Source organism: Pelophylax lessonae (genome assembly GCF_965119305.1).
Source record: "Pelophylax lessonae genome assembly, chromosome: 6".
NCBI lineage: Eukaryota > Metazoa > Chordata > Amphibia > Anura > Ranidae > Pelophylax > Pelophylax lessonae.
In genome coordinates, this window is record NC_138773.1 from 231,672,397 (window position 1) to 231,697,170 (window position 24,774).

The window sequence follows — 24,774 nt, forward strand, 5'->3', positions numbered from 1 at the left end:
GCGAAGATGGTACGCCAAGATCTTAGGGGAAAAGATATTCCCCAGGAGACATCTGATTTGATAGAACAGATCATACAAGGGCTACGGTTTATCTGTGACGCAGCCTTGGACACTACTCCCTTGTTAGGGCATGCATCTAAGTTAGCAGTGATCCTCAGACGTGTGCTGTGGTTAAAATGCTGGTCAGCTGACCTAGGTTCCAAAAAGACTTTGACCAATCTCCCTTTCCAGGGGAATCGTCTATTTGGAGCCAACCTAGATGAAATCATTAAGGATGCCACCGGGGGCAAGAGTACTTTTTTGCCACAGGCTGCAAAAGCTAAGGAACCTCGCAACAAGCGAGGACCTTTCTTTACCGCCCATAAAGGACGCCCGGCTGGTACTTCCGGGAAAGGCAAGACTCCTCCAGGAGGGTTCAAGAAGGGCTGGTCGGACAAGCAGAGGACCAACCCAGCCAAACCCGAAGTAAAGGAGTACACAGCCTGAAGGTGCGCCCCCACCCAATTTCAGGGTGGGGGGACGTTTTCACCGGTATTCAGGACATTAGATCGAGCATCAACCACTACTACCGGTGCGATTCTTCCCTTCCAACATTTAAGTACAGGAAGCGGTAGTTACCGTTCCCTGTATAGATCTTTTCCTTTACCTTTTCCTAAGATTAGTCCCGATACCTCACAGGAATCGGATCTGATTGACCAGATAGGCCAAGTAGCCTCTAGTCGGGTGACTTCGGTCCCTGAGGTTCAACCAGAAAAGATCACCTTGCCTGATAACTATCAGGTATCTGATAAATGTGTGGGAACAGAAAACGACCAGACTTTCTCGGATGGTCGGGGCCAGATAGCTCTAGGGACGCCTGGTTCAGATCCAATCAGCGCCAGTGGTCCTAGAAATTCTAGGCTGGCCTCTTCAAGCCGGCCTGGCCGACTTGGACAGGTTAGTCGCAGACGTTCCGTGGGAACTTCGTCTCAGGGAGTGTCTGTAGTCTCAAGGACCTATTTACCTTCGTGCTTTACAGTCGCTGGTTTTAATGGCCTGGCCATTGAGACCCAAGTACTGAAGGACAGAGGTTTGTCTACTTCAGTCATTCCTACCCTTATTAAAGCTAGGAAAGCGACTTCCAGCAAAGTCTATTATCACACATGGAAGACTTATATTGCGTGGTGCGAATCTTTAGGATTTCCTCCACGTACCTATTCGGTGTCTCGAATATTGGCCTTTTTGCAACAAGGGGTTGAGCAGAAGCTAGCCTTGAGCACCATCAAGGGTCAAGTTTCAGCATTAGCAATCTTCTTTCAGAAACCTTTAGCTACCAAATCCTTGGTGCGGAATTTCATCCAGGGGGTGCGGCACCTGGCTCCTCCAGTCCGCGCGCCCTTACCGCCCTGGGATCTTAATTTGGTTTTGTCGGTTCTACAGAAACCTCCCTTTGAAAACATCAGGGAGATTCCCTTGCTTACTTTATCCCAGAAGGTGGTCTTCTTGGTGGCTATTACTTCTGCTCGCAGGGTGTCAGAACTGGCTGCATTATCATGCCAGTCCCCATACCTAGTGATTCATAGGGATAAGGTAGTACTTCATCCTAAGCCATCTTTTCTTCCTAAAGTGGTTTCAGATTTTCATCTGAATGAAGATATTGTACTACCTTCCTTGTGTCCTCAGCCCAAGCATCATCGGGAACATGCGTTGCATTCCTTGGATGTGGTTCGGGCAATCAGGGTATACCTGAAAGCTACGGAATCATTCCGTAAGACGGATTCACTTTTTGTGATCACGGATGGCCCCAGAAAGGGTTTGCCTGCATCTGCCGCGACCATTGCCAAATGGATTAGACAAACGGTGGTACAGGCTTATTCTATTAAGGGTCAGAGTCCTCCGTTCCCTGTTAGGGCGCACTCCACTCGAGCGCTCAGTACTTCCTGGGCCTTTCGCCATCAGGCGTCAGTGGTCCAGGTATGTAAGGCGGCCACTTGGTCGTCGGTACATACCTTTACTAAATTCTATAAAATTGATGTGACGGCATCGGCGGATGCCTCATTTGGCCGCAAGGTTTTGCAGGCCGCAATTTGAGGAGACCGGTGGTCGACCTCGAGGGTTTTTTTCTGTTTGAAAATTTTTTTGTTGAGTCTCATCATTAAGGATGAGCATTGTAAACTTCTAGTTGGCACCGGTTGGGCCTTCTAGATTGGGATTTGATTTCCATTTTCCCACCCCTCAGTTGTGATACTGCTCTGGGACGTCCCGAAGGTGGTGTATCACCGAGGACTACGTCTGTCGATGAGCGCTAGAGAAAAATGGATTTTTGTAAAATCTTACCGTAAAATCCTTTTCTCTTAGCTCATCGACAGACGTAGTCCCCGCCCCTCTGTTTTGGAGTTGGGTTGGGTTAAATTCTCTAAGCACTGCTTTTTCACATAACTGATTTGCTGAGGCAGAGAGAGAGAGGATATACCCTCTGGGACTGCCCCTAGGGTGTGGCCAGAGCTTTTTAATTTCCTGTCTAGTCCTGCTCCTGCGGAGGTAACATAACCCGAAGGTGGTGTATCACCGAGGACTACGTCTGTCGATGAGCTAAGAGAAAAGGATTTTACGGTAAGATTTTACAAAAATCCATTTATTTCTAGTTTAATCAGATTCCAACTTGACCAATCACTTGTCACACATCGCTATTATCTGCGATTACAATCCTTTGCGTTTCGTAGACAGGCAAACTATCATGTGAATTTGTCAGGAGTGTCTGTTTTGTTAAACGCTACACTTTCAAATGAACAATCATTTTCAGCAAGTACAGATAATGAAAATCTGTTTCCTAAAGTCCAATGAAGGAGCCCTTTAGCTTTCGGATTTTACTGCTGTCTAACAAGGGGATTGGAAACTGGCAAACAAACTGTAGGGCCAGACCACGATAACTTCTACTACCACCAGTTTTTTTTTAATGCAGTACTGAAAGCATGATCATAAACACAGAGGGTGGGACCTGTGTCCCCCAGTGGACTCCAAAAAAAAAAAAAAAAAAACATTTTGGTGATTAGTCATGTTTTCCTTCTTATTAATTTTACCTTAATGCATTTCCCTAAAAGCATTTCTTGCATTAAGGAAGAAATTTCCCTGTACTTGTTGTGCCTTCCCCCTCCCTAAACACTTTCCTGACCCTACCGATCCAGTGCTGTCCTGTCTGCAGCATCGCTGCTTCATCTTGGAATGACTGAGTTTAGCCACCTTAGTACTAATGCGGCCACCACATCTAAAGAATCGTAAGCTACAATATATTATATTTTTGTTTTTTAAGTAGCTTCCATCAGAGCCCTCTTGCACAGCTATTTTACTTTGTCCGCTTCCCATTAAAATCCTAATGTAAACTATCTTTTATTTGCCTTTTTTTTTCTGTAGGTTCCCTGGAGGACCTTTATGTTTATTTCTTTGAAAAGGATTTGGAACATTTCAAATTGCCAGAATCATGGCTGAAGGCTTGTCATACCACAGATAAAGATGTACTGATGGCTAGTGAGAGGTGATTATTCAGTGTAACGATTGTTCTTGAAGCTGTGCTCCAGGGAAATTAAATTAAAAAAAAAAGAAAAAAACAACCACCTGCAGTGGACCCCCCCCCCTGCACTGTAAGAGTTAAATGCTAGCTTTTTTGCATAGGGTACCTGAAAAAAAGACTTATCCCTCGCTGCTCTGGCAAGTGGTGCTGTGTTCTTTCTGACACACCAGTATGTGACCTGGCCATTGAAATGCTGGACTTCTGGTCCTGCATTGTACATGATAGCATCAGAGCTGTGACCACAGAATGGAGCATCCTGGTGAGGCTTCAGAGGAATCGGTAAAGGTGGAGGTGGGGATGGTAAAGGATAAGGTAAGAAAAATGTAGTTTCCTGGTACTCTAGGTAAAAGCGAGCATTCCTTGCAGTGCGGAGGGTAAATTTATATGTGTGTGTATGTATGTATATGTATATATATATATATATATATATATATATATATATATATATATAATGTGTGTGTGTGTGTGTGTGTGTGTATGTATATATAATTTTTTCTTTTTTTTTTTTTAATTTCTCAGCTGTTCACATTTTAAGTCCAAGTTTCCCTTTTTAGATCTCTTTTTTTTTATCTGCTTACGGTAAAAAATTATGAGCTTTAGTCTTTCTATTTTTTATTTATCTTTGTCTCCTTTGCCCCTCCCCACTTTTTTCTTTAAACTTTAATAGATGCAATGGGTGACACACTAAATACATTTTAGTGCAGTTTAACTACTTTAATACCACTGTACATCTTAAACAGCAAAGTGGTGGATACTCATTTCTGCAGCGCCATTTGGGTTAGCTGTGATTTTATATATTTCATCTGTGTATTTAATGATTTGCCTGGAATTCAGTGTCAACATTTTTAGATTAGCACTTTAATATTGTTATTACAAATGGGTAACTGAAAAGCCACCACAGTCCTCTGCCCCGGTATAAGCCCCCCCCCCCCCCCACAAAAATACCTCTGTAGAATATAGTGATGCAGCTGAAAATTGTGTACATATGTAAATATCTGATTTAACTACTGTGCTATGCTTCTTTCTAGTTCATCATGCAGAAGGAAGCGTAAATTGCAGTCATCTCAAACAGCATCGTCTTTTCTGACATGTGAAGAAAATACTCAAAGAAATTTGACGTCTCTTCACTCACATCTTAGTCAGTTTCTTTTGTCGGAGGAGGAGAATGAAAGGTGAACTGTTTTTTATAAGCTGTAGTGAAGTAAATGGCTCAGTACATTAATGCATCAGCAGATTTCCTGTAATAGGTAAGAGTAAAGCAAACCTGTCCCTAGAGGATTAAGTGGGCTGACCTGCTTACTTCTACTTGCTTTAGGGTACTGATTTTTGATGCGGTTTGTTTGTCCTGGGTCAGTTACTCAGAAAGTATTGAAGTCAGAGACGGCAAGACAGCTAGAAGGCCAGCAGTGGCTAGGGGCTCGCTTCTGCATAGACACCAACCATCTTCTGACCTCAGCATGTTCAGTTAAGCTATGGCAATAAAACCTGGAAGCTGACTGGTTTCTATGTAGACGTGAGCCTGATTTTGCACTCTCTAGCTTTAGTAAACCCCTGTATGTCAAACGGAGACGAACAACCTTACAGATTTGGAAACAGTTCAAATCATGTTGGATACAAGGACTATAAAGAAAAACAAAAGTGCCCACAATCACTATATAGTGTGTGTTAGCAAAGTATCAGGCAAGATTACAATAATCCAATGGAGTACACATCCCAGGATGGTAGTGATGATCATCAAGAACAGTGTCAAGTGTTAAGCTATAAAGAGGAATGGCAATAATAAACAAAAAAGGCTTCTCTTTTGAAGATTTGAATCCGAAAAAGCTATGGTGATTTCCCAAAAAGAAAAAATGCTAATGTACGACTGGTTCCCCTTTTAATCACATTAAAGTATACAGAATCAAGTGGCATTAGAAGTATGTTACCCCTAGCAATAATCCCTAGTAAGTGTCAGGACCAGCAATGACAACCCCCAGAAATGTAAGGATCCTACACTACCATTCTCGGTGAGTGCTGTGACAAGCAATAACCCCCAGCACAAAAATAGTCTCCCAGCATTGGTGTTCTTGGAACACACAGCAGTAACAGCAGAGATGAGCAAAACAGTACCACTCCTAAACTCTTACTCCTATGAAATATTCACTAAATCGAAGCAGGAGGTGTATGGGCCAACAGAAAATGTAGCGGTGATCAGGCTGCATAACAACTCTCACTGTAGGCAAAGTTTATTCTAGTTTTTTTGTGAAGGGAGTGCTGCTCTGTGTCACTGAAGTGTGCTGATGGCAATGGAGGCAAAAAGTAGCTGTGAGCTGTGGTGCAATGCCTGTGTCCCACCCAGAAAGAGGAAATGAAAGGCATACATCCATTGCTCCACCCCCTCTTGTGACCTCATGTCCTATCTGATCCCAGAGAAGAAGTAACATAGAGGAATAGCAGTCTGCACAAAATGGTGTCATGCTAGTGTTTATGGCTACTAGAGAAGGACCAAATGCCCAATCTATAATAAAAAGGAGGTAGACCCTCCTAAATACAGCCCACACACTGCACTTAGCCTGTTGGCTATTGATTGGGGTGCAATCAGGGTGTGAGCAACATTTTTGGGGGTGCAACAGCACACCCATGACCGCCTTCCTCACTGGCAATAGAAATCTAGTATTTCTGTCTGCACAGTCTTTCTTCAAAGTGGAATTAGAGAATTTTTTTTCTTCATCTGTAGCAATCCTCACTACTAATTGGGGTGCCATTATTGTGCTACAGCCAATATTGTTGTTATAGCAATCAATAAATCACTCATAAAGGTTCCTGTCGGTTGTGGTGATTGCATCACCATTAAAATGGTAGCAATTGAGACTTCCACCATGGCATTCCCACAAGACTCCCGGTGCAGTCAGAAAACGTCACGGGAGTGGTGTATATCAATCGCCATGAAGAAGTCAGAAGTTGCTTCATTCAGGAGAAAACTGATGTTATTTTGGCGTGAGACACTAATAATTTTCTCGCCTGTCTGCTATACTCTTTTCCGATGGAAGACAGACTTCCTCAGCAGACATCTGAATCTGGGAGACAGGGCACTTCATCCAGCAGTGTTAAAGGCACTCAGTCGGAGATGGGGGATCCTGGATGTGAATTTTCTAGTGTTCAGGTTCAATGTGAAACTGGACGGATTTGAGTCCAGGAGCAGGGACACTCAAGCGTTTGTGATGGATGCCCTGGTGACACAATGGGACCGGTTTTTCCTAATTTTTGGCTTCCCTCCGCTGCAGCCTCTGCTGCTTCACAGGATATGAGTGCAAGGGATTCTGGTTACTTTGGTCACTCCAGCCTGACTTAGGAAAACTTGGTACTCCTGTTGCAAGGGTTCAATCTTCCATCCTGCTCTTTGGATGCTGGCTTTAACAGCTTGGCTGTTGAAGCCAGGGTCTTGAGAGCCAGAGGAAATATCCAAATTATTTATCTTTTTTTAATCCCCATTCTTCTGAGGACTAGGAAGGTGAGTTTGCAGAAGATTTGCAATTGGACGTGGAAGTCTTATTTTGAGTCATGTGAGGCCCATAAAGTTCACCCTTGGGACACATTGTTGCTTTTCTGCAATTAGGATCAAATTTTTGTCTACTCCTGAGTACCATCAATGGTCAGATTTCTGTTTGGCGGTTCTCTTCCAAAAACTCATTACCTCCAATTACTTAGTGTGTGCCTATGTACAGGATGTCACACACATTGATCCACCTCAATTTGGTACTTTGTGTTACAAAATTCTCCATTAAAGCCCATCTGAGATATTCTCCATTTCTGATGAGGAAGGTTGTCTTATTGGTTGACATGAGTTGGCGGCTCCTTACTGTATCTCCAAAAATAATCAGGAAAGGTTCCTTTTAAAGCTGAGCTTCACCCAAAAGTGAAGCAGTATACAGATCTTATTTAAATTCAACAGTGTTGATTCAACAATCTTACTTTCTTTTGCCATTCCTGACTTGACACAGAAGGGTAAAGCAGCTTCTAAATCTACCATTTCTAGATGGAACAGTCAGCTTATTTTTCATGCTTACTGCCTTCTGTTGCCTGTAACAGCCTATTCTACCTGGAATGTTGGTGCTTTCTGCGCTATTTAACATCAAGCTTCTTTAAAATAGCATGTAGATACCGCCACACTGTGTTCAACTCCAATGTGAGGTGAATGAAAAACCGGCTTCGGCTCAGATTCCAGTCCATCAGTCATGCCCCTCTGATATGTTTCACCCCTATTGGGCTTAACTGTAGAGGTCAAGTTTGTAAGGCTGCCACCTGGACTTCAGTTCATACCTTTCCTAGGTTCTACTACATAGATGTTCCTTCTTCTACAGATGCAACCTTTGGGCAGAGGGTCTTGCAGGTGGTTATGTGAGGTTCTAAACTGTTTTGGTTTCTGGGGCCTATTGGCTTGTTACTCTGCTGCCCCTCAGCTCATGTTCAGTGCTTTGGGACATCTTTATCTTAATGGATATCAAGTTGTCCTGTGATGTACAATAGAGAATGATGTGATTTTTGGTTTACCGGTTTTTAAAATCATTTTCTTTGAGTACAACCCCAATTCCAAAAAATAGTGGGGATGCTGTGTAAAATCTACATAAAAACATGAGTTTTGCAAATCATTTCATATTTTATTCACAATATAAAAGGGAAAACCTATCAAATGTCAAAACTGTGATAATGTACCATTTTAATCAAACAAAAAAGCTATTTGGAAGTCAGCCACTTCAATGCTGAGCACTTTTACCCCCTTCCTGCCCAGGCCAATTTTCAGCATTCAGCGCTGTCACACTTTGAATGACAATTGCGTCGTCATACAACACTGTACTCATGAAATTTTTATCATTTTTTTCAAACAAATAGAGTTTTCTTGTAGTGGTATTTAATCACCACTGTGTTTTTTTTTTTTTTTTTGCTAAATAAATGAAAAAAGGCCAGAAATCTTGGGGAAAAAAAAAACTTTTTTTCTTTGTTATAAAATTTTGCAAATTAATCTTTCTTCATACATTTAGGCCAAAATGTATTCTGCTACATTTTTTTCCACAAAGACTTTTCTCTTACGTCCTCCGACAGTCGCTGCCCCTTCATATTCGTCACCAATGGGTTATTGACCTTTGCTCCGTAGGAGTGGCTAGACAACAGAATATGTTAATATCAAAGCTTTTAGCATGCCCCACCCCCAGGGGGTGGTCCCCTCAGTCAATACCCTCCTGCTTCCTGCATTCCAACCTCGGTTTCATTTGTCTAGCTCAGGAGTAGGTTAGACGTTCCTGTGCTGGGGCTTTTCAGCCTCAGCTTCTTTTCTTTTTTTGATTTTATTTGGAGTTTTTTTCTCTTTCTTTACTTAGCTGTTTATTTTCAGCTCTAGTCAGGTCTTCTGATGAAGATGATCGTGCGGTGCTGGGTCTCGGGCTGGCCTCCCTGGTTATCCGGGGTTCAGGGTCAGTGGCTTCCCAGCCTGCCATCGAGCGTTCAGCTAGGTTTCCCTGGCAAATATGAACGACCCATCCCTGTCCGCTGCAGGGATGCTGCGGTGAGGTGGCTACCTCACTGGACGCCATGCGGTTTCGCACCGCAATTCCACTGCATCCTGGCTGCGACTCTCCCTGTCCTTGGTGCAGCGGTTTGATCGCTTGTGCAGGTTCCCCACGCCATCCGGATGGTAAGTGTATTTCTGTGTGGGGACCTGTCTGTCTTGGGTGTCAGTCTGGGACTGTGGGACCCTGCATGTCTGTGCATAATGCTGAGCTCCCTGTCAGTATAGCTGCTCTCTGTGGGCTGCAAGGGGGGGGGGCTCTCCTGCTCTGCTCTGTGTAACAGGCTGTGTGACATGCTGTGTGCTGTGAAGGACATGCTTGTGTAAGACATGTTGTGGGCATACTGTGCAGCGACCGCTACTGCGGTCCGCCATTTTTTTGTGACAATTTTGTGGTGACCGACCCTGTGTGGTGAGAGCGCCGTTTTGGCGCCAAACGCCGCCATTTTGGCGGCGATCCGCGGGCCACATGTCAGTGTTTTCTACCTCTATAGCCTCGGCCGGCGGCCATGTTTGTGTAGCCTTACATAGGCTTTGAGGGCGGTCAGTCTCGCATCACTTCCTTTTGCTCTGAGGACAGCGATCGATGAAGCAGCAGCCTGTGTGACCTCTCCAAGTTTTACCTTCCATTCCTGTATTCCTTGCCTTTGTATTCATAGCCCGGTGGGTCAGTGTGTTTCTGTGAGTGCGGTGGGCGATCGCCGCGGCCTTAAAGGGGCAGTACTTCTTTTTTTTTACTGGGGCATGGATTCTCAGGAAAGCAAGTTTCCTCCCTCCTTGGTTGGGGGCCAGGGGGCTGCTGCTGCTTTCCCTGAGGGGGCTGATCTGGCTGCTATTGTGGCTAACCTTGCTGCTTAGGTGCAGATGCTGGTGGCTGATCGTTCCACGAAAAAGGCCCAGGGTGTCCATTTCCTCTGATTCAGAGGGCGATGGGGATGCTATGGCTGGTGTACCCTTCTCAGGGTCTCGTTCTTCTTTAGACCTGGCGGGGTCTGAAGGGGAGGCTGAGGTGGAAGGGGTTGATAATTCTCCCCCTGGCTCGTCCGAAGAGCTTGCAATCATGGATGAGTTGGTTGCTTCTATCAAACAAACGCTGCATTTGGAGGATGAACCATGTCCTCATGCTTTGATGTCCTCTTATGGGACACAGAGAAGACGCAAAATGTCGCAGGTTTTTCCTTGCTCTACAGAATTTCAGCGCGCTGTTGAGGAGCAATGGCGCAACATAAAGAAACCTTTTGCTGTGCCGAGTAGGTTCAAGCTGCGTTATCCTTTTACACCGGCTGCTGATGAGCGTTGGTGTGTGCCACCTCAGGTGGATCACGCGGTGGCGATTTTGAATAAATCCACTGCGATTCCTGCTGAAGATACCCCTGTGTTCCGGGACTCTACGGACAGGAGATTGGAGTCTCTGGCCCGTCACTCTTATACGGTTGCGGGCTCTATGCTGAAGCCTATTTTTGCTTCCATTATGGCAGCCCAGGCTATTGCCGATTGGACGCAGGTGCTCAGGCGTGCTCTGGTGGCTGACTCTGCTTCGACGTTGTCTATGGTGGATCAGATTCATCAGGGTGTCATGTATTTGTGTGATGCGGACCTAGATATGGTCCCTTTGGCTGCGCGTCTGCAGAGTGTGGCGGTGTTGAACCGCCGCCTGCTCTGGCTGAAATGTTGGTCTGTTGACCAATCTTCTCACAAGACTTTGGCTAATTTGCCTTACGCGGGCTCTCGCCTTTTTGGCGAATCCTTGGATACTCTGATCAAGGGTATTTCTGGGGGTAAGAGTACTCTTTTGCCCCAGTCTCACAAGTCTAAGTTTGTTCGCGGTAAGAAGAATGCTTCATTTAGGCCCTCTCAGGGGTCCTTTCGTGCCTTTCGGTCGCACTATAAGGGTAAGCCCTTCAAGGGACAAGGCTCCCAGAAGAAGCCGTGGGCAGGTAAGCAGAAGTCCGGCCAGTCCGGGTCCGCTGCCCATAACAATGCGGCCTGAAGGGGCGCCCTCACCCAGTTCTGGGGTGGGGGGACGCTTGCTCGGTTTTCTTCAACCCTGGCTGGCCCGCGTTCGGGACAGGTGGGTTCAGGAAATCGTTCGATCTGGATACAAGATTGAGTTTCTCTCTCGGCCGGCGGGCAGATTTTTTCCCTCAAATCTTCAGCTGTCTCCGGAGCGCTTGCGGGATCTGGCAGTGCGGGACCTGCGGGCTCAGGGTGTGGTGATTCCGGTGCCTCATCGGGACAGATTTCGGGGGTTCTATTCAAATCTGTTCACTGTGCCCAGAAAGGAGGGCAAGGTACGTCCGATCCTGGACTTGAAAGCTCTGAACCGCTTTGTGCGGGTTCGCAAGTTCCGCATGGAATCCCTGCGCTCGGTGGTGGCTGCCCTGGTTCCGGGGGAATTCATGGCCTCCATCGACTTGAAGGATGCGTACCTTCACATTCCCATTTTCGAGGGTCACCAGCAGTACCTTCGATTCGCCATTGCGGAGGATCACTACCAATTCGTGGCGTTGCCCTTTGGTCTCGCCTCGGCTCCGCGGGCTTTCACCAAGGTGCTTGCGCCGGTTCTGGCTTTGTTGAGAGCCCAGGGCATCTCGATCCTGGGGTATCTGGACGACATTCTGGTTCGGTCTGCGACCAGTCAGGGCCTGGTGAACGACCTGTCCGTCACGATGCAGACTCTGCAAGAGTTCGGTTGGACGATAAATTTTCCAAAGTCGACGCTGTGTCCGTCGGTTCGTCTCCCTTACCTGGGAATGATCCTGGACTCTGTTCAGGCGAAGGTCTTCCTGCCGGAGGACAAGCTCCGGAAGCTTCAAGAAGAAGTCGGGTCCCTCAGGGACGTTCAGTGCTCGTCCCTCCGGACGTGCAGGAGGTGTCTGGGACTGATGGTCTCGGCTTTCGAGGCGATACCCTTTGCCCAGTTTCACACGCGGGGTCTCCAAAGGGAGATTCTGGCCAGGTGGGACGGACGACCGCAATCTCTGGTTCTCCAGATTTCGTTGAGTCATCGCACCAGAAGGGACCTTCTGTGGTGGCTCCAGTCCCCGGCGGTGTCGGGGGGCAAGTCCTTTCGCCCTTGCTCGTGGACTGTGATCACCACGGATGCCAGCCTGTCGGGCTGGGGTGGTGTTCTGGGCGTTCTGTCTGCCCAGGGAACTTGGTCGGAGGAGGAGTCCTTCCTTCCGATCAACATTCTGGAATTGCGAGCAATAAATCTCTGCCTTCGGCGTTGGTCGGACAGGCTGCGGGGCCGTCCGGTTTGGGTGCAGACGGACAATGCCACAGCGGTGGCCTACATCAACCACCAAGGGGGCACCAGGAGTGCCCGAGCGGCTCGGGAAGTAGCCGACATTCTGTCTTGGGCCGAGACGCACGTCCCGGCGATATCTGCTGTTCACATTCCGGGGGTGGAAAACTGGCAGGCGGATTATCTGAGCCGCCAGACCCTGGACCAGGGAGAATGGTCCCTCCACCCGGATGTCTTTCGGATGTTGTGCGAGAAGTGGGGGTCCCCAGATGTGGACCTGTTCGCGTCTCGTCTGAACTACAAGGTGGAAAGGTTCGTGGCAAGAACGCGCGATCCTCGGGCAGACGCCTCAGACGCGTTGGTGGCGCCCTGGCATCAGTATCGTCTGATGTATGCCTTTCCACCAATTCAGCTGCTGTCCAGGTTCCTTCGGAGGTTGGCCTCGGAACCGAAAACGGTGATTCTGGTGGCACCGGACTGGCCAAGCCGGTCTTGGTACGCAGACCTCGTGAATATGGCGGTCGACGCTCCGTGGCGTCTGCCTCTTCGAGACGATCTCCTGTCTCAAGGACCGATATTCCATCCTGCTTTACAGTCTCTGGCTTTGACAGCCTGGCTGTTGAAACCCAGATCCTGAAGGATAGGGGTCTATCCCCTGAGGTCATTCACACCTTGATTAAGGCTAGAAAGTCCTCTTCGGGGAAGGTTTACTACTGTACTTGGAAGACCTATTTTGCCTGGTGTGAGTCCAGGGGGTTTTCCCCTCGTTCATACTCGGTTTTAAGGGTGTTGGCTTTTCTTCAAACGGGCGTGGACCAGCGTTTGGCGTTGGCCACGATTAAGGGTTAGATTTCTGCTCTGGCCGTTCTCTTTCAGCGCCCTGTGGCGTCTAATTCCTTAGTTGGCACTTTTGTTCAAGGGGTGCGGCATCTGGTCCCTCCTAGGAGGGAGCCTTTGCCTCCATGGGACTTGAATCTTGTTCTGTCCGTGTTGCAACATGCTCCCTTTGAAAAAATCAGGGAGATCCCGTTGTCTATGTTGTCCAAGAAGGTCGCCTTTTTGGTGGCAATCACCTCGGCTCGTAGGGTGTCGGCGCTGGCTGCCTTGTCCTGCAGATCTCCGTATTTGGTGGTTCATTTGGTTAAGGTGGTCTTGCGTCCTAACCCGTCTTTCCTTCCGAAGAGGATCTCGGAATTTCACCTCAATGAGGACATTGTTCTGCCTTCGCTTTGCGCAAAGCCTAAACATCCAAAGGAAGTGGCTTTGCATTCCTTGGATGTTGTTCGGGCGATCAGGGTTTACCTGTTATCGACTGAATCCTTTCGCAAGACGGATTCTCTATTTATCCTTCCAGAGGGACCTCGGAAGGGCATGGCGGCGTCGGCTTCTACCATCGCCAAATGGATCAGACAGACCATTGAGCAGGCCTATGCTTTGAAGGGGAAAGTTCCCCCCATGCCTGTGAAGGCGCACTCTACCAGATCTCTGAGTACGTCTTGGGCCTGTCATCATCGGGCTTCTGTGGCCCAGGTGTGTAAGGCGGCGACTTGGTCGTCCGTTCACACCTTTTCAAAATTCTACAAGGTGGATGTTCAGGCATCGGTGGATGCTTCCTTTGGCCGCAAAGTTCTTAGTGCGGCAGTGCCTTAGGGTCCCTGGTTTGGGTCCTTGGCTGTTGGGATATTTTTACCCCTGGGTTACTTGTTCTTTCCTGGGTTGTTGCTCCTGTTGAGCAAGTTTTTTTCATGTTGCCCAGTTGGTTTCCTTCCTTTGGTAAGGTTCCTTTCTCTGATGTGGGTATTGCGTTGCCTTAGGCGCGGCTGTTTTTTTTTTTTTTTTTTTCCCCACCCCTCATGTCTACACTGCTTTGGGACGTCCCATTGGTGACGAATATGAAGGGGCGGTGACTGTCGGAGGACATAAGAGAAAACTGAATTTTTGTAAAATCTTACCTGTAAAATTCCTTTCTCTGAGTCCTCCGACAGTTGCCGCCCCCGCCCCTCTTTTGGGGTTTTGTTTATGTACTCTACTGCTATGCTACTGAAACTGAGGTTGGAATGCAGGAAGCAGGAGGGTATTGACTGAGGGGACCACCCCCTGGGGGTGGGGAATGCTAAAAGCTTTGATATTAACATATTCTGTTGTCTAGCCACTCCTACGGAGCAAAGGTCAATAACCCATTGGTGACGAATATGAAGGGGCGGCGACTGTCGGAGGACTCAGAGAAAGGAATTTTTACAGGTAAGATTTTACAAATATTCCGTTTTTTATATATCTGAAAATCGATCAATCCTGATGTACTGACGGCCTCTCTCATTTCTTGAGACCTGAAAATGCCAGGACATTACAAATGACCTTTTTGGAAAGTAGGCAGTGTAAGGTTTTTAATAAGAGGCATGGTGCGTTTTTTTTAATCACAATGTTTTGGAAAATGAAGAAAAAAAATGTACACATTATTTTTATTTTTTACATACGGTCACCAGTGCAGTACAATGTCCTCTAACTGGTGTGGTGGTGACCAGAGTCAATGACTGGTGATAGTATGTAAATCTTTAAAAATCATTTACATTTTTATTTTTTTAAACCTACTATTCTTGCTTTTTAGCAGTATATTTCACTGCTTTAAGCAAATCTTTTTTCTGAATGACAGTGTGTAGACACTGTGTATTGTTACATGGTACCAGCAGGAAACAGCAGTTGACAGATCATGCCAGAGTGCAGCCCATTCATATGATGTCTCCCCAGAACAATAGGGTTCCCGTCTGACCATCATTTTACAATGGCGCAGGCAGGAAGCAGTTAAAGGCAACAACAGGTCTCAAAAAAGTTGGGACAGGGCCATGTTTACCATGGTGTGTCATCCCCTCTTCTTTAACTACTTCTTGATCACGCTTTAGCCGAATGACGGCTACAGCGTGGTTGGCCAGGTCTGGGAGGGTGTAATATGATGTCCTCCCGTGATCATGGGTGGCATTCTCTGTGATTGCTGTGTCCTTAGGACACAGCTGATCACAGATCGGGGTAAAGGGCCAATCACAGAGGCCTTTTACCATGTGATCAGCTATATCCAATCACAGCTGATCATAATGTAAACACAAGCCGGTTATCCGCATTCATTTCCTTGCACTGACAGCATGACAAGAGGAGAGCCGGTAACCAGCTTGTGTGAAGAGAACATCCACACTGATAATCAGTGTCCTGATTATCAGTGCAGTCCCAACAGTGGCCACCAGTGCTGCCAATCAGTGCCTCCTCATCAGTGTCACCTATCAGTGCCACCTCATCGACGCACATCAGGAAAGTAGAAAAATTACCTGTTTGCAAAATTTTAAAACAAACTATGAAAAACCTTTTTCAATGTTTTCTGTCTTTTTTAAATTTATTTTGCAAAAAAACAAAAAAGCCCAGTGCTGAAAAAATACCATTAAAAGAAAACTATTTGTGTGAAAATAAAAATTGTAAAAATGTCATATGGGTACAGTGTAGCATGACCACACAATTGCCGTTTAAAGTGTAACCGCGCTGAAAGCTGAAAATTGGCCTGGGGAGGGAGGAGGTGATAGTGCTCAGTAGGCAACTGGTTAAAGAACACTCTGTAAATGGGGACTGAGGATATCAATTTCTGGAGTTTTGGGAGAGAAAAGTTGTTCTGTTCTTGCTTGATTCATACTGCTCAACAGTCCTGGGTTCAATGCATTTTGCACTCCTGTGACCCGTTTTCAGCAGAGAGTGGACTGAAATCCGTTCTCTGCTGACGTCACAGATGTTAGTCCAGGCACCGCGTCATCGCGACAGTGGAAGTCGGGATCCGCCAGGTGCCTGAACTGACACCCGGCTCAGCCTCTCAGGGAACCAGCTCCTCCACAGCCCAGCGCTCCAGTAAAAGAGGAGGCGGCAGAGAGTCTGACTGACAGTCAGCAGCTCTTTGCTCGTGGAGATGTCAGAACTTAACGATCGGTGGTGTTTGATCACTCAGTTCTCAGTGCACAGACATCTGGGAACAGATGCAGCATCGGAGCGATTCTGCATCCACCTAGGTAAGCATAATTCTCAAAAAATCCCTAAAGCCATACTTCTCTTAAGCTCCTGGAATTTGTTACTATGAAGCCTTGCTGTTATAGATGCAGTATGTGGTTTAGCATTGTCCTGAAATATGCAAGGCCTTCCCTGAAAAGGAATGGGAGCATTTACTGCTCTAAAACCTGAACATATCTTTCAGCACTGATGCCTTTCCAGGTGTGCAAGCTGCCTATTCCATATGCGATATTTGCACCACCATACCAGCAGAGATATGGGCTATTGAGCCTGAAATTTAGCTTTGATAGCAAGCCAGAAAGTTGTTCTCCTCTAATCCGGAAGATACGAGCCCATGGTTGCCAAAAACTTTGCAGCAGACAATTTTAAATGAGCTTTGGCCCAGAGAAGACAGCAGTGTTTCTGGAACGTGTTCAGATATGGCTTCCTTGCATCATCGAGCTTAAACTTGCATTTTCATTGCAGCCCCGGCCTCCAAAAGAGGGCACCAGTTCCCCGATGTAAGCGTCTTCCTACAGAAGGCCGCAAAGCCACGGCCTCAAATACCGGCTGGCGCAGCATCTTAGTCTGCGCACCCATGGGCAGGGGCTGCATGGGGACAAGACACGTGCCGCAGTGTAGCCCAGGCGCCAGGCTGCTAATTCTAGTCGCCAATGCGACCAGGGGTTTGTCGAGCCCTGCTTATAATGTACGCCAAGAAAATTATTTTACATGAAAACCAAACATCCAATTTTTGTTACACTAAGCTGTTGTATTTTGCTTTCTCCAGTTCTTCAAGCAAAAAGAGGAGTGTGTTAACGCCGTCTCAGCCTCTTGAGTCTTCCTTTATTGCACATATGGAAAATGCACAGAAGGATTTAGACAGTCTGAAATCTCTTCAGTCACGACTGAACCATGCCTTGTTGGCTGAGAAACAGGAGTGTGAAAAGTAAGGTTTTACTATCATATTGTAACTGTTTGGGTTTGCTTGTATTCAACAGAAAGCTGGTTTTCAACTGCCTTGGCTGTGCAGGTACGGAATGCTTTGGCTTGTAGTGAATAGAGGAATGCTATGGCTTGTAGTGAATAGAGATCAGTTTGATCAGATCAGGACACCTTATCTCCTATCTTCCTGTAGAGCATAATGCCTGCCCCCTACTAATAGCGTAGTCCCATACTAGCTAGATGTTAAACAACGTTATGTTTTTAAAGATGATACCTAAGGCATGCCATACATGATTCATTTTTTTCGTTCAACCAGCAGATTCAACAAAGACAAATGAGCTGATTATCCCATCCACATATTCAGTGTGGTTGGAGAAATCCTTCCCGCTGAGCTATTGTATTTCACCAGCGGGGAGCCTGCCCAGTTAGCAGAATACAGTGGTCAGTGTTGCTGGTTATAGCCGACGGCACTGATCGTTCGGGATAAAACACAATGTGTGTACAGCCAGCTTGCACATACATGGATCAAAATTCAGCCAGTTCCCACTAAACTGGACAAATTTAAATCCTACGTATGGCCGGTGTTCTTGCGGAAGACTCCAACTTGCCGAGATCTCCAACGAAGTTACTTCCGGTGATTGTACACCAGGAATAATTGGCGATTTCGACCACTTTGTGTTTTCACACAACACCAGCAGCCTTTACACTCTGATACATGCTATAATTAGTGCAGATTGTTAGTCCACCCGCTAGTAACCAAAAAAAAGTAGCAGTCTGCACTAATTATAGCATCTATCGGAGTGTATATGCTGCCGGTGTTGTGTGAAAAAAATCAAGTGGTCGAAATCTCCAATTATTATTATAATCGTTGGAGAATTCGGCAAGTTGGAGTTTTCGGCAGAACACCGGCTTAAGGCAAAATGATTGATTAAAGTAGACCTAATGTAATTATAAAAAAGTGCAAACAAAGGAAGTTTGATTCTAGGGACCATAGCAATTGGAAAGATTGCAGAGTTGTGGAGGTGTCATTGTTTCTGGACAAAAGCATTTGTCCTTTTTGTATTTATTTTTTTCAAGAGCTACACTTGCTGGCCAAATATGAAAATACTAAATATTCATATGAAATATTAAATGTACTTTATACCAAAAATATAAATAAAACTTTTAATGGTACTTTTCAGGTCTGGCCATAATTAAGAAAGCAAAACCGCTAAACTTTTTTTTTTTCTATTTAGGATTTGTTTATGTACACTACTGTGCAAAAGTTTTAGCAAAGTATGAAAAAATGCTGTAAATTAAGAATGCTTTCAGAAATGGAAGTGTTAATAGTTAACAAAATGAAAAGTAAATGAACAGAATAGAAATCCAAATTAAATCAATATTTGGTGTATCCACCCTTTGCCTTCAAAACAGCATCAATTTTTCTAGGTACACTTGCACACCGTTTTTGAAGGAACTTGGCAGGTAGGTTGTTCCAAACATCTTGGAGGACTAACCACAGAATTCTGTGGATGTAGGCTATCTCAGATCTTTCTGTCACTTTGTGTAATCCCAGACAGACTCGATGTTGAGATCTATGGGGGCCAAACCATCACTTCCAGGACTCCTTGTTTATTATGCGGAGTATAGTTCTTAAAGACATTGGCTGTATATTTGGGGTCATTCTCCTGCTGCAGAATACATTTGGGGCCAATCACACGCCTTCCTGATGGAATGGCATAGGGATAAGTATCTGCCTGTATTTCTCACCCAAATCTCTAACTCCATTTGCAGACATGCAGCCTCAAACTTGCATGGAACCTCCATTGCCTGAAGACACTCATTTTTGAACCGCTCTCCAGCCCTTTGGTGAATAAAATGACTCCTACTAAAGCCAAATACCTTAAATTTTGACTCCTCAGTCCAGAACACCTGCTGCTATTTTTCTACACCCCAATTCCTATGTTTTCGTGCATAGTTGTTTGGTTGGTTGTTGCATGGTCGCTTAGCCTTTTTTTCCACATCTGTGGTATAACTTTTTGGCCGTAATTATTCCATGAAGACCACTTCTGGCCAGACTTCTCTGGACAGTAGATGGATGTACCTGGGTCCCACTGGTTTCCGCAAGTTCTGTGCTAATGGCACTGCTGGATATCTTACGATATCGAATGGAAGTAAGCATGATGTCTTTCATCTACTTCATTACATTTTCTTGGCTGTCCACTGCCTATGCGGTGCTCAATGTAGCTTGTTTCTTTGTGCTTCTTCCAAAGCGTTTGAACAGTACATCTTGAAACCCCAGTCTGCTTTGAAATATTTGCCTGGGAGAGACCTTGCTTGATGCAGTATAATTACCTTATTGCTGTGCTCAGTCTTGCCATTGTGTATGACTGGTCATGAAACAACCTTCCCTTAGTAGAGTTTTTGGCTTTTCCTCACCCCGTTTTAGGCCTCCTACAGTTGTTTCTTTTTCAGGTAATGACTGTTTTCGAACTACATATGAAATTGAGAAACATTGGCACCGGCTTGGTATATTTGGTTAATTTATACACCTGACTGTATCCTACAAAATCCCTGACTTTGTGTACAAAGTGTGTCAGTGTAAGAATTAATGCTGGTTTGAAGCCAAAGGGTGCTTACACCAAACATTGATTTGATTTAGATTTTTCTTCTGTTTGCTCAATTTTTCATTTTGTAAACTAATAAAAATAAACCATTTTAAATATATATTTTTGAAAGCATTCTTTAGAGCATTTCTTCACCCTACCTAAAGTTTTTGCACCGTACTCTACATAATATGTGTGTATATGAGAAAGTATCTTTACTGTGAACTTGCTTAAGGAGGGAAAGAAACGACAGTAACAATAATATGGAATAGTAAGCAGATATTTAGGAGTGAAACCGAGAATAAAGAGCTATTAAAGGAACATCAAAGATCTAATCGGTCTGCTTTCAGGGGACTCCTTTAAGTGACATAACCCAGAGAGCAGAGGTAAACACACAAAAATAACAAATTATATGTTGGATATTACTTCATTGAATTAACTGCCAATTTTACTTAAATTGGACTATATGAGTCCAGGCAGGAGGAGGGCAGAGGAATTACCTTTGTACTCTGTCAGTTCTCTCCCAGCACCACAGTTCCAACAGGCCTGTCTAAATGCAATACCTGATTCAGTGCACTGAATTAACCCACAACCTGAATCTGCTCATATAATGACTAGAGTTCTGACTGTAGATAGGGCCCTTCAGACTTTAGTTGATTTTATGGTGGTGCACTTGTTGGCTTTCTTTAGTGGAGTGAACAAAGTACATCCAAAGGGGGCTTGGTAGATAGGACTTGAATGGTGTTGGTAATCTTCAGTTAAATCAGGCAGGTACTATCACTGCCAAACAGAGTGTAACCGCACCACAGATTCTCCAAATTAAGTGAGGCAGTGTAACCACAACAGGTGTTTTGGATTAGGGAGGATTGGGCAAGTGCCCTCTCACCAATCCTGTGTCCAGAGGCCCAAGGGGAAAATATCCTTCAGGTTTTCCCAACTGGCCAGCTCCACACGCAAACACCACATGCTGACAGGGATGCCTGAAGATGCACCCGGGGTCCATTCTGTAGCCTTGGATATCCACTACCGAAGGAGCTGTAACTGGAACCATCACACAGACTCAGGACTGCAGCAATCTTCTCCAGCATCCAGTCTAACTCACACCTTGTGGTAACCCCCCTTTTTCCCAGGAAGCCTCTGCTGTAAGATTCCTTCCTCTCTCTCTCTGTCAGCTGCTGGTATGAGTAGTTTTTATCCTGGAGATTACAGTGGGGCAGCCTGGGTTGGGGACAACATATCCCTGAGTTCCTTGCAGTTATTCAGTCCTCCCTGGATTGGCTAACTCCCTCTGCAAATGGACAAACAGGAGAGGATACAGAGTGTCTGTGAATATGCCTCTCACTTACTGCACAGTGAGAGAAGATGGAAGGAGGGGGGGGAGCTGTGTGTGTCCCTGTTTGTCTGCCTGTGCTTGTGTAAGTCTCAGACTGCAGCAGGAGATAAGGGGTCACAGGCGGGCTGAGCGGCACCTGCTTCACATGTATCTGCTGTCTAGGAAAAGATCATGGTAATCGATAAACTATTAACATTGTGCTATCTTCTTTCAGATTCAATGAAAAGCTACAACACCTGCTTGATGAAGACCCTCTAGATATATCCCTTAGCCTTCCTCTATATCTTCCCAACACATCTTTACAAGGAGCTCTAGAAAATGCTATAGTAGTCCATTCTCCGCATAAGCCTTTACCAGACAGGACCTTGCATTCCAATTCCCAACAAACTTCCTTGAGTGGTGTACGTTCTCACTCATCTCTAAGAGATCTCATGAGCAGCCTGCACACAAGCATAAGAAGATATAAAGATGAAGATATTGCTTTCAATTTGCACATGAACAACCTGCTTGATGTGGCAGAGCTAAGCAGCTCAGCAAATTAAAACCAATATATTGTTGAGACAGTTAATCAGCCATATTGCTTAATTTTTTTTTTGTCTTTTTTTTTTTTGTGTTAATGAAAGAGTTAAACTTTTTTATTTCTGTAAATATGCATCATTTGTTAAACTTAAATGTTTTGTTTGCATATAGTAAATGCATAGAGAAAACCAACAATATTTTAAAACCATGGCTGTCAAAGATGAAGATAATTTTTTTTTTTTGTATTTAATTTCTTGTATCGGAATTAAAATGTATTTTGTTTAAAAACGATATTGCAGTTTGGCTTATTAAAACAGCTGTCATCACATGTACAATTCAGATATTAAAACAGCAATGAATGCAATCATGCCAGTGGAGCTCTATTACAAATATTCTGGGAATGTTGGCTGTTGAGCCCTTTTTGGGGAGAAATTCAAAGACTTGCCAAACATCCAACCGGAGTAGATCTGGGGGGTGACCCTTCAGCTTGTCTTCCAAATATGACCCTCCCTTTCTAAGACCCAATATAAAAAAAATCACTACTCATTCACCTTATAAATGTGGCGAGATCCTGTATCCCATTGGAATGGAGAAGCACAAGTCCCCACCACATTGGATCTGTGAATTTCCAGGGTTAATGAGATCAAAGGAATGGAAGAGTTCACTGCATCCCTGAAGCATGAGGAAGATAAATTTTGCTCTTGCTGCTTTTACTGGCATGATTTCACTTTCACATGGGAATACGTATTTACCTCAAAACCCCTCCTGAGCCAGTTAAAACTCAAGTTGACTGAGTGAGTACCCCTAAAATTTTTCTTACTGAAGCTGATGGGTTTCTTGGTTGGTGGGAGATGTCAGAGAAGAGTCTGAACCTGGTTCTTTCAACTCTTTTCTTCCCACCCCACATACCCATTTTTTTCCCCACTTTGTTTCAATTTCCTACTTCCCCACGTTTTTAATATATTTTGTATATATATATATATATTTTCTATAATGATGAATTTGCAGTCACATTTATGTATTTTTCTGCTTTTTTTGTGGATTGCATAAATAAAGAATTAAAAAAAAAAAGCAGTTGAATGTGTTTAAATTTAGTTTTTTTTTTTTTGTATGTAACTAGTATAGATCTCATTTATTCTTTATCAGCTTTCTCTAATTTCCTGCACAGCAGCATTCAAACTGGGAGAAGGAACAGCACTAGACACTAATCAGACTTGGCATACCGAAGACAAGTATTATGGTGCAAAGTCCACTCAGACACAAGAACATATATTCATTTTAACATACACTAGCAAATTCATCCAGTATACTTGCCATGAGAAATTGCTTTTGTGCAGTATCTATACATACATACGTATATACATACATAACAAATACTGAAAAGTACCCACAACATATACTAAATGAGAAGTGGTACTGTGTGGGTTCCATAAAGACAACATATACTGCAAATTACATCCAGCACTTAGGACATGAAAAGTGCTACCTGTGCAGTAATAAGATATACTGAATACAACTTAAAACATACAGGACAATGACATAAATGTGCTGCCATGTAGACATAACCTATCATGGACATTTAACCAGGGTTTAAAAAGCGCTATTGTGCAGCTTCCAAACAGCCATACACATACTAAAATTTTAGACCCAGTAAAAACATAAAAAGTGTTAGGCTCCATTCACCCCTATGCAGTTTGTTTTCGAGCTTTAATGCAGTGCTTTTTGCATTTTTTTTTTGTTTTTTTAACAGTTTTTTTTAGCAGCTATTTGCATTTGTTTGTTTTTTTCTGGGCAAAAAACTGCAGATCACGGTAAAAACTCACTACATGCTTTTCTGCAGTGTCTCTATGGAAGTCCATTGAACCAAAAAAGCACGGTTTTGCATTAAAAAAAAAAAGTCCCTGACCCTTTTCAAATACGCACAAAAATGCATTGATGTTAACTTGTTCCATGTTAAAAATAATGTCCTGTGTTTCTGCAAAAAGCATGAAAAAAATGCATTTGTGAGAATAGAACCTTTCTCTCCATCAGACATAACATGCACTGAGGAGAACTGTCTACAGACCACAATAATTACACTTGGCATACCTGACAAAAGTGCTTCTGTACAGCAGCAGTACAGTCATATGCTAAAAACTTCAACCAACATAGATGACCATAGAAGTGCTGCTATGCATTTTCTATGCAAACAACATATAGTGTGGAACACCTCGCAAGGACGCACACGACCGGGTTGCGGCCTGGGTCGCAGCGTAACCCTGGCCCGCAGCTCCCCCCCATACCAAGATGTCTCCAAAGGTATGGTGATTTTCCAAAAAGGGCCTCTGTGCTACACCCCCTCCCGAGAGAAGGCAGTGCTGGGGTGAGGACTGTGTATGGGGAGCTGTGGCTTGGAACGCAATGTGGCGGTTCCCACAACAAATAGGGTGCTTTTTTGGACAGGTGGGGGGGTTCCTAGTACAGCCCCCCTTGCTGACACATTTGTAATAGGCCCTGGAGTCTAGTGTGCTGCGCTCCCGCCGCCTGGCGATGCCACTTTATTGTAGCCCTTCTTTGCTGCATTCAGGGGCCATGTTTCTAGAGGGTTCCATAGAAACCTATTGGCGTCCATTTTCCTGTAGTCAGAGAAGCAGTGTGCAGCGGAGGGGCATCTAGTGGTGACACAGCCGTTCCAATTTCCTCTCAGAACGGCATGGAACAGGCGGATTAATGCTGTCACTCTGACAGTGTGGTGAGAGTGGGGCCTATATCAGTGTGAGAAACTCTAAAAATGGAGGATACTACTAGTGCTGCATCGGCCACACCGGTACAGTATGGTACCCGCAAACCGTCAAAGGCGCTTTTTCCCTTTCCTGCCTATTTTGATGAGATTGTCACCAGTCAGTGGAGTTCCCCGAAACGCATGGTTGGGATACCGAAGAGTTTTGCTCGAAGATACCCCTTTGAGGAGTCCCTTATTAAGAAACTGACGGTCCCACCGGTGGTAGAGTCACAAGTTTCCAGGCTGAATAAGCCCATCTTGATACCGGTAGAGGACAGGAA

The 24,774-nt window shown here is 44.9% G+C and overlaps 1 protein-coding gene across 1 annotated transcript in view; it reads left to right on the forward strand.

Moving 5' to 3' along the window:
- Window positions 1-21,755, forward strand: part of MCM3AP (minichromosome maintenance complex component 3 associated protein) — a gene marked incomplete at its 3' end in the record, with an annotated part of 108,259 nt that extends 86,504 nt beyond the window's left edge. Inside the window, 4 exon segments of the mRNA XM_082261772.1 lie at window positions 3,391-3,511; window positions 4,576-4,719; window positions 17,141-17,299; window positions 21,428-21,755. Coding sequence (XP_082117898.1) covers window positions 3,391-3,511; window positions 4,576-4,719; window positions 17,141-17,299; window positions 21,428-21,755 — 752 coding nt within the window.
- Between the last annotated feature and the right edge of the window lie 3,019 nt (window positions 21,756-24,774).